The 15,217-nt window shown below is 44.8% G+C and overlaps 1 protein-coding gene across 3 annotated transcripts in view; it reads right to left on the bottom strand.

Moving 5' to 3' along the window:
• The window catches only part of UGGT1 (UDP-glucose glycoprotein glucosyltransferase 1), a 214,204-nt gene that overhangs the window by 130,274 nt on the left and 68,713 nt on the right, over positions 1 to 15,217 (bottom strand). For all 3 annotated transcript variants that reach the window (XR_013623012.1, XM_078775372.1, XM_078775373.1), the window contains exons 19-23: positions 14,935 to 15,058; positions 14,562 to 14,660; positions 1,243 to 1,337; positions 896 to 1,102; positions 513 to 644 (exon numbers count right to left, since the gene is read on the bottom strand). Coding sequence is in view for 2 of the 3 variants with exons in the window: in XM_078775372.1 (XP_078631498.1) it covers positions 513 to 644; positions 896 to 1,102; positions 1,243 to 1,337; positions 14,562 to 14,660; positions 14,935 to 15,058 (657 nt within the window). In the remaining variant the exon portion in view is untranslated. The remainder of the gene's footprint in view (positions 1 to 512; positions 645 to 895; positions 1,103 to 1,242; positions 1,338 to 14,561; positions 14,661 to 14,934; positions 15,059 to 15,217) is intronic.

The following is a 15,217-nucleotide window of genomic DNA, read 5'->3' as shown; positions in this document are numbered from 1 at the left end:
GCCTGACTCCACCCACAACTTTAACCTGAAATCATACAGCCGCCATATTGGTGCTTATGTGAAGTGGTGGAGGGGGTTGATGACTTGGGGTTTGTGAGGCGGTGGTGGAGTTGAGGACTTGAAGTTATATTTTACATTGCAAGGATGTTCCGCGGGTCCCTGGTAGTAGATTATAATGCAAAAACAAGGCAATATAAACAAGAAGATGAGGTAGCCCAGTAAACACTTGCATTCTCCTTTTTGCAACACAGTCATATTTCCTCTAATCTTGCCAAATAACTAGTCCAGATATCTGAGACAAAAGAGTAGCTCTACACTTAGCCTTCTCTTACACACATAATATTCTGCCAATTCTGCAGTTTGGAAGAAGAGAAATGACTTGATATTTTCCATGATCCAAAAAAACACTTGATCATTTCACCTTCAGTTCATTAAGCAATGATAAACAATACTGACATGTAATATTGGTTATAAATGTTCGCACTGATATATCAGCGTGGAGCTTTGCGCACCCGTCCATTGCAGACGACAGCTCGTTCCCCAGGTCGAAGTTTTAACACTGAGCGTGCAAACTCCATGTGGCTCCGCAATGTGCCATCCATCGAGGGACCATTTGCTCGTTCAAATGCAGCCACATCCATACCCTGCAAATGATGCAAAATTGAATTATACAGAAATAACGTCATCATCTAACGCATCATCCACTGAGATTACAGCAGTTCAACAAGAGAAAAACTCAGTAACTTGTATGCCAGGGCCGAAATGGAAATGATCACGTGTTTTGTCATGTCGTATGCATGATGTTTGACGACAAGATTTCAGGACCTCTCCCTCCCTTTCCTTCCCTTCTTTGTTCCATTTGAAGCACAACAGGTAGTGTGGAAGTGGAACTCACGTGAACTGCAAAGTCAATCACAGGTGTCCCACTTTCTATGGCTCGTGCATTCTCCTCCTTCGCGAGCTTCGTCACCATGTTCTTGGCATGGGAACCAATCTGCGTAGTTAAAGTAGCCCAAAGGGCACGAGCCACAGGCCAGGCCTCGGCGCCAGAGCTGTTGCCTGGATTGTTGATCAGGCTCAGTTGCACACCTGAGCTGGATTTCTGCAGCACATCGTGACAAAAAGAAAATTATTGGATTTAGGAAAATCGATCAAGGTGTACACGTGTACACTGATGTACACATGTAATCGACTTTCTCCCAGACGGATGGTCAAAATTCCCAATGACCCATACTCACTCACCACATGCTTTACAGCGCTGTACAAGAGCTCTCTCCCAGATGTATGGTCAAAATCCCCAACGACCCATATAGTCACAGGATGCACTGCATCTTCATCTGTCATAGGATTACACAATTGCTAAACGTAAGGATCAGGTCGAGGAAGGTCATGATCGTGCAAAAATCATTTTAACCAATATAACACATTCAACCATGTCAAAACGGTTATTGGCTACAACACAAGAAGGTTATTGCAGCGACGATCACAACACACCTCTATATTTTCAATGTCAATGAAAGGAGGTAAAGTCAGGACATGTAGAAACCATTTGAATGATGCCATCCATAAGATATCAATTTCACTTCATACATGACAACTTACAGTGTCTTCACAAAGTACTCACACTCCTCGACGTTTTTCACATTTTGTTGTTACAGCCTGAATTTAAAATGGATTCTGTAATCGGCACTCACACCGACTCCAATAGGCTGATGCAGATTTCCGAAAAATTGACAATATCGTCCTGTGCCGAATACCGATATCGAACCAGCATCAATACATATATACTGTTGCAGATCCCAGGCTCGTCGACGTACTAATGGGGGTTTAGGCCCTGCTAGGGGGGTTGCCTTTATTCACAAAACTGCAATACATATACAGTGAAACCTTGACTTACGAGTTTAATTCGTTCTGTGACCGAGCTCGTAACTCAATTTGCTCGTTTCTCAAATTAAATTTCCCCATTAAAATGAATTGAAATGCTATTAATCCGTTCCAGCCCCCCAAAAACCACACCAATTTTTTTTGAAATATATATATAAATATCTCGCGCTTTATATTTCACCTGTATGCAGCATACAAGTTGGCAGGATGGCCTGGACTGGAGGTACGCACACTTGACTCTAAACTGTCCAGCCTGGGTTTGAATCCCGACCCAGCTACAACCTGTCATGTCGGTGTTTCACAGGCAGGGTGATTCATCAATGTGTGTACCGCTAAACTGGGCGCCCCGTTTGCGTCCCATTAGTTGTTGGATGTTAAGGATCTCACCGTGTCTTCCACAAAGAGAAGGCGAGCTATCGCCGGCACTCTGAACAAGTTGTGGCCTGGCATGCTCTTCTCCTCTGCCGTTATATACGTCCTCCTCGGCATCTTTTTCCAGAAGAGCCCTGTCTCGTCACAGTTGAAGATTTGCTGGGGGATGTATCCTTCGGCTTCTATCAGTTCGGCAAAAGTTATAATAAAATCTTCAGCTGCCTTCACATCCGAGCTTGCTGCCTCACCATGCCTGACGACGGAGTGAATGCCGGTCCTCTTCTTAAAATTATCAAACCATCCCCGACTGGCTTTGAATGACTCTTCCGATGCCTCGTCCGTTGATGTTCCCGCCGTCTGCTGCACCAAATCCCCGTAAATGTCTCGTGCCTTCTCACAGATGATGCTCTCGGTCACGGTATCTCCTGCGAGCTGCTTCTCCGTCAACCACACAAACAACAACTTCTCCATCTCTTCATGGACAGAGGTCCGGAGCTTTGAAATAATCTTAACGCCATTGGCTGGCGTTATAGCCGTTATCGACTCCTTCTGCTTCAAAATCGTACATATAGTAGAAGTACTACGATCGTACTGCCTCGCCAAGTCGACAACACGCACACCTCGCTCATGTTTTTCGACGATTACGTGTTTTATATCCAAGCTCGCTCGCTCGTAACTCAGATCTCGGCTCGCATCACAAAGCAAAAAATCGACCGAGCGACGGCTCGTATCTCGGAAAACTCGTAAGTTGGTGCACTCGTAAGTCAAGGTTTCACTGTATATGTATGTACAGTCACGTGAAAAAGTAAGCACACCCCATGTAAAGTTTTGACTTTTTCAACATATTTCAACATACAGCTATTTGATCTTCATTTCAACTATATTGATAGATAAAGGTGATATAATAGAACAAATATCAAGAAACATTTACATTTTGTAGTCCATTGTATAATTTAAATAAACAAATGCAAATTTCGCATGTGGAAAAAGTAAGTACACCCCGACATTTATCACTACTTCAAATACCTAAAATTAGAATCAGGTGCACCAGATCAGGTGCAAATGATTAGAACATTGCTAGAGAGGATCTTGGAGGAACCTGTCTTATTTAAACCTCAGACATTTAGTTTGGTTTGCTCTTTGTTGTTGAAGTGTGCGGCGTCACCATACCTAGATCAAAAGAGCTCTCTGAGGCCTTTAGAAAGAAGGTTATAGATGCCTACGAGTCTGGGAAGGGATTTAAAAAGATCTCCAAACAATTTGAAATCAATCATTCGACTGTCCGGAAGATCATGTACAAGTGGATAAGATTCCAAACAACTGCCAACTTGTTCAGGCCAGGCCGTCCCAGCAAGTTCAGCCCGAAAGCAGACCGCAAGATGCTGAAAGAAGTCTCTAAGAACCCCAGAATGTCATCACGGGACCTCAGGGCCTGGGCAGCTCACCATCATATAATCCACTATGAATTCTTCATTGTACCAGAGGGTGCTTGAGGATAATGTGAGGCCATTTGTCGGAAAGTTGAAGCTCAACCGAAGGTGGAATTTGCAACATGACAATGACCCTAAACATACCAGTAAATCCACCAAGGAATGGCTGTAAAGAAAGAAATGGAGGGTTCTGGAATGGCCAAGTCAAAGCCCGGATCGATATCCCATCCAAATGTTGTGGGGGGATTTGAAACGAGCTGTGCATGCAAGAAACCCCTCAAACATCGCACAGCTGAAAGAATTCTGCATGGAGGAGTGGGCAAAAATTTCTCCCAGTCGATGTCGGAGACTGGTAGACAGTTATAAGAAACGCCTAGTTGAGGTTGTTTCTGCCAAAGGGGACAATACCACCTATTAGAGCTAAGGGTGTACTTACTTTTTCCACAGAAGGAAATGGCATCTCTGTTCATTTTTTTGTTGAATAAATGATTGCAGTCAATTTCTCATTGTTTTTTGTTCAATTAGATCACCTTTGTCTATAGATACTGTTTAAATGAAGATCAAATATTGATATGTCCACATATGTTAAAAAGATTTTTTTTAAACATTTCGTGGAGTGTACTTACTTTTTCCACATGTGAAATTTGCATTTCTGTTTATTTAAATTATACAATGGACTACAAAATGTAAATGTTTCATGATATTTGTTATATTATATCACCTTTATCTATCAATATTGTTGAAATGCAGATCAAATAGCTGTATGTTGAAAAAGTCAAAACTTTACATGGGGTGTACTTACTTTTTCACGAGAATATATATTTTAGCGTTCGGCACACCATACGTACGCCCATTCCAGCCCCTCGCATATGTAAGGTCCGGTCGCGCACCAACGATACGCGAAGCTGCCTGCCGTTCTTCGCCCGCGGACCCGGAGCCTGGACCATCCCCTCGCCTGGAACCATCAGCCTGGACCTTCCTCCCTGACGAGCTACCATTCCGTGTGAGTCTGTCTGTTTGTCCTGGGGTCGTGATAAGTTAAGACTGTTTAGATAAGCTTGCCCTATGTCCTTTTATTTCCTCTTCTTGTATATTCCCTTCTTTCGTTTCCTCTTTTAGGTAGTTAATAAATCTATTTGTTCTTCCTTCACCCTTCTTATTCTTTGGTTCCTCTCATCCGATCGCTTGCGTCCTGTCCCCAATTGAGTACCTGTGGCACGATTTGGCCAACCGCTCAGAATCGAGTTAGTTTTATTGCTAACGGCTCGGATCGTGGATTGCTAAACCGCTCGGCAATTACCATCACATCCGCGGTTCGAGCAGGGACTCATCTCCCTGCTTTGCGGAGAGATTGGTGAAGGTATTTGGGAAACCTTTGACCAATCACCCGGGCCAATCTCGCCCCGCAAAGGAGCGGGATAGTTCCTTCCAGGACCGGAGACGGCCAGCTTAACAAGACAAGGGGATTAACCCCCCCTTGCTAACGGGAGTGCCGTACTCTGAGATCCATAACACGGAAATTCCAGTGTATATATAACTAATATATATACACTGGAACCCCGCTATAACGAACACCAGTATTACGAACTTCCGGATATAACGAACGAACTTCCTGTCCCCCGCATATTTAATGAGATTCTATTGTTTAATCCAGTGACAGCATTAGATTGAAGGGCAACCAGTCGACAGCATTAAAGTTTTACAGCTCCGTCAGCTATTATCTTATGCACGCAAAGAAAACGCCACCTCCAAGAGTAAAAAATCCAAGATTACCAGTTTCTTCACGCAGTAAATTGAACATTCGGTGAATATTACATGTACTTGAACATTTTATTTATACATGAACTTTTAAACAATGACACAACAGCAATGCATTTTAAAGTTTTTTATTCGTGCAATCGAACAATAAAATGTACATGAATGAACAATACAAAGTTTGTTGTTTTGCATATGAATAGGTGTGATAGTATGGTGATTCGTACGTTATTCAGTATTACGAACACTTCAAAATAACGAACTTTTTTTATGTCTCCCGAGCAGTTCGTTATATCGGGGTTACAGTGTGTGTGTGTGTGTGTGTGTGTGTGTGTGTGTGTGTGTGTGTGTGTGTGTGTGTGTGTGTGTGTGTGTGTGTGTGTATGTATATATATATATATATATATATATGTATATATATATATATATATATATATACATATACATATATATATACATATATATATATATATACATATATATATACATATATACACGCACATATATATATATAATAATAATTCATTTATTTTGTATAGCACTTTTCATGAAGCCCAAAGGTGCTTTGACAGAGTGCAAAACATAATGCATAACAAAACATGAAAACAACAATTGCAAAAAGACAAGAATCAATAGGGAAATATTTAAAGCAAAAGGAGGGAGAAGGAGAAGTGATAGTCAGGGGTTAAATGCTGTGGGTTGAATGTTGAATGCAGTGCTGAACAGGTGGGTCTTTAGTGATGTTTTGAATGTGGTGAGTGAGGAGGAGTCTCTGATGGTGTGAGGTAGTGAGTTCCAGAGGGTGGGAGCAGCGATGGAGAAGGCCCTGTCCCCCCAGGATCTGAATTTGGTCCGGATGGGGGGGGGGTCAGGAGGTTGGTACCAGCAGAGCGGAGGTTGTGGGTGGGAGTGTGTCTGGAGAGGAGGTCAGCCAGGTAGGATGGGGCCAGGTTATGGAGGGCTTTGTAGGTCAAGAGGAGGATTTTGTACTGGATTCTCTGGGAGATGGGGAGCCAGTGAAGCTTGTAAAGGACGGGGGTGATGTGGTCACGGGTCCGGGAATGGGTGAGTAGACGGGCAGCGGAGTTCTGAATGTATTGGAGTTTATTGGTGATTGTTGAAGGTGAACCATAGAGGAGGCTATTGCAGTAGTCCAGACGGGAGGTGATGAAGGCGTGGATGAGGGTTTCTGCAGCCGTGGAGGAGAGGGATGAGCGGAGACGGGTGATGTTTTTCAGGTGAAAGAAGGCTGTCTTTGTGATCTGTTTAGTGTATTTGTCGAAGGAGAGGGTTCGTTCAAAGATGACGCCAAGATTCTGGATGAGAGGGGAGGTGGATACTGGGATACCGTCGATGTTGAGGGCAAAGTTATGGGTGGATTTTGTGAGCGTTTTTGGGCCAATGATGATCATTTCAGATTTATCACAGTTAAGTTTGAGGAAGTTGATTTGAAGCCAGGATTTTATTTCAGAGATGCAGTTTGTCAGGATAGAGTGGGTGTCGGTGGAGACGGACTTGGTGGAGATGAAAAGCTGGATGTCATCGGCGAAGCAGTGGAATTGGAGACCATGACGGCGGATTAAGTGACCGAGGGGGGACAGGTAAAGGATGAAGAGGAGGGGGCCAAGAACTGAACCTTGGGGGACACCTTGGAGGAGGGGAGCAGTGGGGGATTTGCAGTTATTGATGGAGATGAACTGGCGTCTGTCAGAGAGGTATGATTTAATCCAAGAGAGGGGAGTGCCGGTAACGTTAAAGGTGGATTCAAGTCGGGTGAGGAGGATAGTGTGATCGATGGTGTCAAAGGCAGCGCTGAGGTCGAGGAGGACGAGAATGTTGAGGTTGCCAGCGTCAGAGGAGAGGAGAAGGTCGTTGGTGATTTTGAGGAGAGCAGTTTCAGTACTGTGGTTGGAGCGGAATCCGGATTGGAATGTTTCATACAGGTTATTGGCAGAGAGGTGATGTTTGAGTTGAGCGGCTACAGCGCGTTCCAAAACTTTTGAGAGAAAGGGTAGGTTGGAGATGGGTCTGAAGTTATTTAGGGTGTCAGGGTTTAGACCAGGTTTTTTTAGAATGGGGGTAACAGCAGCAATTTTGAGGGATGGTGGGACGATGCCTCTAGACAGGGAGGAGTTTATTGTTGCAATGATAAGTGGAGAGAGAGCAGGGAGGGAGGCCTTGACAAAGCTGGAGGGGATGGGGTCAAGAGTGCAGGTGGCAGTTTTCATTCCTATGAGGAGTTCAGAGAGGTCAGTAGGGGAGACCGGGGAGAATTGAGACAGGGGAAGGCAGGATAAGGGGGGGCAGGTGGTTGGAGGGGGAGCGGATGCAGCGGTGGTCAAGCTGTTGTTGATGTTGTCAATTTTGCGTTGGAAGAAAGAAAGGAAGGAGATGCAGTTGTCTACTGTGAATGACTGGGTGGTGGTGTCCAGGGGGCGGAGGAGTTTGTTTATTGTCGAGAAGAGTGCTTTTGGGTTCCCGGAGCCAGAGTGGATAATTTGAGAGTAGTAGGCGGAGCGGGCGTGGGAGAGGGCATCTTTGTAGTGTTGTAGGTGGTCCTTGTAGGCTTGGGAGTGAACTGTGAGACCTGTTTTATTGCGGAGTCTTTCAAGTTGGCGAGCACGAGTTTTCATCAGGCGGAGTTCAGGGGTAAACCAGGGAGCAGAATGGGTGAAAGAAACTGTTTTGGTTTTTACAGGCGCAAGCTGGTCAAGGCAGGAGGAGAGAGTGTGGTTGTAGTAGTCAGTGAGGTCGGAAGGGGTGTGGAGGTCAATGAAGGGAGAAGTGGACATTTTTTCAGAGAGGGAGGATGAGAATGAGGTAGGTGAAAGAGCGTTTAGCTTACGGAAGTTGATAGTGCGATAATGTCTTGGTGTTGGGGTGGGGATGTTGATGGTCATAGTGATGGCTAAGTGGTCAGAGAGGGTGAGGTCGGAGCGAGAGAGATGGTGCAAAATTAATCCAGTGGAGCAGACAAGGTCCAAAATGTGACCACGGATATGCGTAGGAAAGTTGACATGTTGAGTGAGGTTAAAGCAGGTGAGTAAATCAGTGAAGTCAGTGGTTATTGTGGAGTCAGTGGAGTCCATGTGGATATTGAAATCACCAAGGAGGAGGATTGAGGGGAGAGGGAACATAGCTGGGTCAGAAAGTAGGAGAAGTCAGACAGGAATAATGGGTGTGGTTTGGGAGGGCGGTAGATGACAGCCATGACTGACTGCGTGCGACCAGAGAGTTTAAAAGCCAGGTTTTCAAAGGATGAGGATGAGGCGATGGGGATGAGGCTGGTCCTGATGTCTTGACGGTGGATAACGGCAATTCCACCACCTCGGCCCTCCGAGCGTGGTTTATTGACGTAGGAATATCCATTGGGTGTGGTGAGGTTGAGCGTGTAGTAGTCCAGAGGTTGTTGCCAGGTTTCAGGTGAGACAGAGAAAGTCCAGTTTGTTATCCAGGATGTAGTCATTGAGGATGAGGCATTTGTTGTTGAGGGACCGGGTGTTGAACAGGGTGAGCTTGATGTTGTTTTGAACAGCGGGGATGAATTCAGGTGATTTAGCCAGGGTTCGCAGGCAGGAGGTGCGATTTTGTGCGTTGCCGTGACTAGGTGCTCTGGGACGATGAGTGGGAGTGCGCTGAGCCGACCAGAGGACGGGGATGGAGTGACCTGATTGTACATATACAAACTTACGACCGGAGCCACGGTGAATGTACCTGGGTCGTCGGAGGAGTCCATTTGATTTGATGGCAGAGATGCATGATGGGGTGGAGCGGGTATTGAGCAGAAGGAGCCTTGCGGCGGAGTACCGCAGAGCCATGCCAGGCAGGAGCGGAGAGACGAGACGGGGCCAAGGTTGAGGAGGTGAAACAATATATATATATATATATATATATATATTGTTACGTTTGAGGGGGTAGGTGATGACATACCCTAGTACAGATAGGATTGTGTAGTATTAGCATGGACCGTGTGCGAGTAGGAAGCCCATCTCGATGTACATAAGCAGGGAAACGGTGAGATAAAGAGTTTTTACGTGTCACTACACAGAGGATGGTTTTGTGTTAGTTGAATAGGGCTTAAGGATAATTACCAGGATGTAATTACGTCCTGTGATTTTCCCTTATCTTTTCACATTCACTTGGCCAGCCATGCAATCAGACCCATTAACCACAATTACCGACATAGTGCCAAACATTCCCCATCGGGCAATTAACCCCGCCCCAACAATCGACTAAGGAACAAGGTCACACCCCCAGAGTTTGACGAGGGGCGTGGAAACTATCGTGGCCGGCAGACCACGCCCCGTGCTTAGTCATTCGTCGAGCCCAACATGGGGTGATGGACAGAACTTGGGCGATTAGTCAGGGGTGATGTAATAGCAAGTTCGCTCGGGCCGGAAAAGAGGAAGAATCCCTCTCGGTCTCCCACTCAGTCTCTCTCTTGGTCTTGGTCTCTTGGCACAAACAAGGAAGTCGCCATTTTCCCTTTGTTCGTGTTGGTGCAATTTGGCTTCGTGGCGGGCGGACACCTTTTGTCCCTGGATTGGCTGTTCCTGGCACGTGTGCGATCGTGGGGAGGAGGAAGAAGAATCCCTCTCAGTCTCTCTCGCTCTCTCTGGTGCTGGCGGTTGAATCGGCCGGTCATGCTCTGTCCTTTGTGTCTCGGGTGGCTCGTGAGGAGAACTCTGCAGAGCTTTGGGAACTCTCTCATCGTGAAGGAAAGGGTGTTGGTGAACTGTGGTGTTTCTCATGGGAGCTGGAGCCTCGTTGCATTTCAGAGGGAGTGGGGAGCGAGGCAGGACCTGTCACATTATTTGCCTCACGTTCGTGGTGCAGTGAGGAGGGAACCTTCGCGCCATCTTGTGCGTTTCCTGCGTGGGCGGCTGTTTTTTTTGTTTTGTTTGTTTTTTGTTGTTGTATACTGAATCGAGGCTCGTGAAAGAGCTAACATTTACTTCACAAACAAATCAACCAGACAAACAAAATACCCAAAAAGAGGGAGCGGAAGACAAGATGGGGAGAGAAGGGGAAGCACACAGACACAACATCCGAGAGCAGGGAGATGTGTGGAAGGGAGAGGGCCCGGGGGGAGGAGGCATGGGAAGGGGGGGGGGGGGTAGGGAGAAGTATAAAACTCAAGGACACCAAGGACTTCCTGGACAGAAGTTGGTATTTCAAAAAAGTGGAATTGGGGTGAAATTAGCGGGGGCAGCAAAGATCAAGGTTTTGGATGGGGGACGATAAGAGATGGTGGTGAACAGCTGTTTTAAAGACTTGGAGGGTGGAGTGGGATTGAAGAGAGTGAGGGAGTTTGTTCCAGAGGTGGGAGAAAAGAGGAATGAAGGAGTGAAGGTGAGCAGAGAGTCTTGATTTTGGCAGTTTAACCATAAGAGGGTTGCAGGCAGATCTTGCGCGAACTGTAGGAATATTTGCAGGACAGAGCCCAGAGAGAGCTGGGGGGGGCAAGGCCAGAGAGGAGACGGAAAGACCACCAACCTGCCTGTGGTGAGTGAGTGAGAGGCCCTTGGAGTTAGCTTCATCGCGGGAGATTCCAATGATTCTGAATGCTTTGGTTTCAACAGCGTGAAGGCGAGCTAGGTGTGAGGCAGGAGCACCAGCCCAGAGGGGAGAGCAGTATTCCATTGAGCTGCGGATTAAAGCCTTGTATGTGGTGAGGAGCTCAGGTGTGCCAAGGAAGGACTTCGCACGACGGAGGATGCCCAGTCGGCGACTGGCTTTGGAGGCCAGATTTGAAATGTGGTTTTCCCAGGAAAGATCATGGCAGATAGTGAGACCCAAAAGCTTGAGTGACAGAACTTCTTGGAGAGGATTATTCAGAAAGTGGATGGGAGGGTTGTCCAGTCGGTCTTTTCGGAGAGACATCGTAAGAGTGTGAGATTTGTCAGGATTGAAAGACATGTTCCACTTGTTTGCCCAGTCTGTGATTTTGTCAAGGTCTGCAGAGAGTGAGGAGGCTGCAGACTGCCGATCTGAGGGATGAAGAATGGAGCGACAGAGAGTAGAGTCGTCGGCAGTCCAATGTGAGCCAACATTGGACTGCCGACGTTATTCAACGACTTCGTCGAGACGAGAGGTGAGTGCCGGAAAATAAAAGGGGGGATTTTCTTTTTCTTTTCTTTAATCATTCCCCTATGTGTTTTCGTGTCTGAGTGGAGACGTCTCAAGTTAGGATTATACCTATATTATAGATTTACCTCAGCATTTATTATATTTCCATGCTTTATTTCATTAAACCATTATTTGTTGCATTTCATTTGTTGTATTGTTGATTTTCCTTGTCTCGTTTCTGTGTTTGTGGGTTTGAGGAATAAGCCCCATGTTTCATCCGTGCAGGTAAGCAACCTAGTTTCCTTCGCCCACGCACGACGGACTGACCACCAAATGTTGGCTTATTCGCCTCGGAGTTAAAGCATAATTTGGCTATCTGCCGCCCGTGATCTTAATCACCGGTGACACAATATATACAGTCGTGGACAAATATATTGGTACCCTTGCACTTTTTTCAAATAATGCACCATTTCTCCCAGAAAATAATCGAAATTAAAAATATATTTTGGTATCCACATATGTATTTCTTTGGTTTGCAGTGGAACAAAACAAAAAAAGGCTGAAAAAATTACGAAATCTTAGCTTATTCCACACAGAAATCCTAAAATGACCAGGACAATATTATTGCCACATTTTAGAAGTTGTTAAAAATGATTATATTTCAAGCAGGTGATTCTCCTTTACTTTAGAATGGAACTCACCTGTGGAGAGTTGCAGGTGCCTGCAATATAAAAATCACTCATTCAACCAGCTTGAATAGAGAAAAGGAGTCATTCTGCTGTTTTGTGTCACTGTGTGTACCGTAATCAGCATGGAGAAAAGAAAGAGGTGAGGTTTGAGGTGCCGACTTCTTTCCTGGAAGTCCTTGGTGTCCTTGCGTTTTATGCCTATCCTGCCTCCCCCCAGGCCCTCTCCCTCCCACACATCTCCCGATGTCCCTGCTCTCAAATGTTGTGTTTATGTGCTTCCTCCCCTTCTCTCCCCATCTTGTCGACTGCTCCCCTTTTTATATACTTTGTTTGCTTGTTTGTTTGATTTGTTTGTTTGATCAATGTTAGCTCTTTCACAAGCCTCGACTCTGTATACAAAAAAAAAACAACTGTATATAAAAAAATAAAAATAAAAAGCCGAGAGAATTGTCTGAGGAGGTCAGACACATGATTGTAGCCAAGCATGGACAATCTCAAGACTACACATCAATCTCCAGAGACCTTGATGTTCCTGTGTCTACCGTACACAATGTTATCAGGAAGTTTAAGGCCCATGGCACTGTAGCCAACCTCCCTGGACGTGGCCGCAAGAGAAAACTTGAACGAAGATTGTAGCGAAGGATTGTTTGAATGGTGGAGGAAGCACCTCGATCAACTGACAAACACATTCAAGCTGTCCTTCAGACACAAGGTACGACAGGTTCAACTCGCACCATCCGTCGCCAATTCAATGAAAGGGGGTTCTATGGCATGAGACACAGGAGGACCCCATTGCTGAGAGAGAGACATAAGAAAGCCCGACTGGAGTTTTCCAAAACACACCTGAACAAGCCAAAATCCTTCTGGAAGAACGTCCTGGGGCAAAATGAGGCCAAATTAGAGCTTTTTGGGAAAGCACATCATCTCTATTTTTAAAGAAAACAAAATGAAGTCTTCAAGGAACAGAACACCTTCCCTACAGTCAAACATGGAGGAGTTTCAGTGATGCTTTGGGGTTGCTGTTGAATGTGTGCATGGCATCATGAAATCAGGAGATTACCAGGGCGTTTTTGAGCGCAATGTTCAACCCAGTGTCAGAAAGCTGGGTCTCCGTCGAAGGTCATGGGTCTTGCAGCAGGACAATGACCCAAACACACTTCAAAAAGCACACAGGAATGGTTCAAGACAAAACGTTGGAATGTCCTGAAGTGGCCAGAAATAAGTCCAGATCTAAATCCCATTGAACATCTGTGGGGAGATTTTAAAACAGCAGTTGGGAGAAGGCACCCTTCAAATCTGGGAGAACTGGAACAGTTTGTACAAGAAGAGAGGGCCAAACTGCCAGTAGAGTGGTGTAGGAAGCTCATTCATGGATATCGGAAGTGTTGACTGCAGTTATTTTGTCCAAGGTCTGTGCTACCCAATTATTAAGTCTGGGGTGTCAACAATTTTGTCAATGCTATTTCTGTTTATTTTCTGATTTAAAAGGATATACTAAGTTCTGAATCAAAAACAATGGTTCTGTAATATTAACAGTGAAAGTAAGAACTGTGGAGACCAAATACTTTCGTCAATTTCAACTTATTTTTCGAGAAAATTATGAGTTATTTGAAAAAGTGCAAGGGTGCCAATATTTTTGGCCACAACTGTGTGTATATATATATACTAGGGCATGCCCGTACTATATCTATATCTAAAATTATATCCCCCCCTCTATTTACATGAAATGGTTTGGTCCATGAAATGTTTTGGTCCATTCGCAACGCCAAAGCGAACGGCGAACGCTTTACATGAAATGGTTTGGTGCATGAAATGTTTTGGTCCATTCGCAACGCCAAAGCGAACGGCGAACGGCTTGCGAGTACAGTGACAATCCCCCCGGGGTTTTAATTAGTTTTAAAACATCGTTTAACGCCAACATAGCGCGCCGACGGGAAATAAATGAATACGCTCTCAAATGTGCCATCCGAGGCAGAGTGTGTTCGCCACGTTCGGCACACGCGATAGCTCGCTGCTCTCTGATTGGTTGAATCGTTTTTTGGACATAGCTCGGTAAGTAATTGTCCGATTAATATGAAACCTTGAAAAGGCACATCCTCGGGTCCCCAGCAATATACCTGGCAAGTTTAAAGTATATCGGACCCGTGGTTGTCGAGAAACAGCGGTCACAGACAAACAAACGTACAAACAAACAAACACACAGAGATTACTGGAATTATAGATAGATAGTTAAATTAGTTACTACTGCTTTTCACTTTTCAGCCTACAATTTTCATGGACTGACGTATTATCGGATATTAGTAAAGTATTTTTAAACAAAATAAAGGTACTTGACAATCCTATTAACTCAGGCACTCCTCACCTCTCTTGGTGATGTATCTCATGCTTTGCTCTATCGCTGCATTCTTGTCTCGCAAATCCAGATGTACGAACGTTTTTGGGTCATTGATGTCATAACGATCTGAGATAAAGAGAAGAGAAGAGAGAATGGGGAAAGAGCAGCTGTTGAAGAAGAAACAACCCAAACGGAACTTAAAAAAAAAAAAACATTTCAAAACAAAAGCTTGAATTTGAGAGCGATCATAAATATGCACAAACTGCATTCCTGGCTTTAACAAAAGAAAAAAGATCTTTTGTTCATTATTTTTGATCCTTTGTTTACACTTTACATCATGTATGAATTATATATTGTAACATCTTAAACTGTATTTGAACAAAATTCTGATGCAACAGACCTTGAGAAGAAGTCAGATCAAGATACTTTCTCTCTGAAGCGAGAATGAGTGGGTTGAACCGTGGCACGACACCTGGTTGATCCATCAAAAATTCAACAACATCCATCCTATTGGTCAGCTCACCCTGAAATAAAAAAACAAAAACAAAAGTGATGTAACTGGTGTCATTTTATCAGTGAGTATTCACTCATCCCTCCAAAATCCTTTACCACTGTTCTACATTGTGTGATTACTCAATCTTAGACATGTGTGCGTAATCTATGTATATGTGTGTGTGTTCACA

The sequence above is a fragment of the Myxine glutinosa genome, chromosome 4, assembly GCF_964187855.1.
Source record: "Myxine glutinosa chromosome 4, kmMyxGlut1.1, whole genome shotgun sequence".
Taxonomy (NCBI): Eukaryota; Metazoa; Chordata; class Myxini; order Myxiniformes; family Myxinidae; genus Myxine; species Myxine glutinosa.
This window is presented reverse-complemented; position numbering and strand designations above follow the sequence as displayed.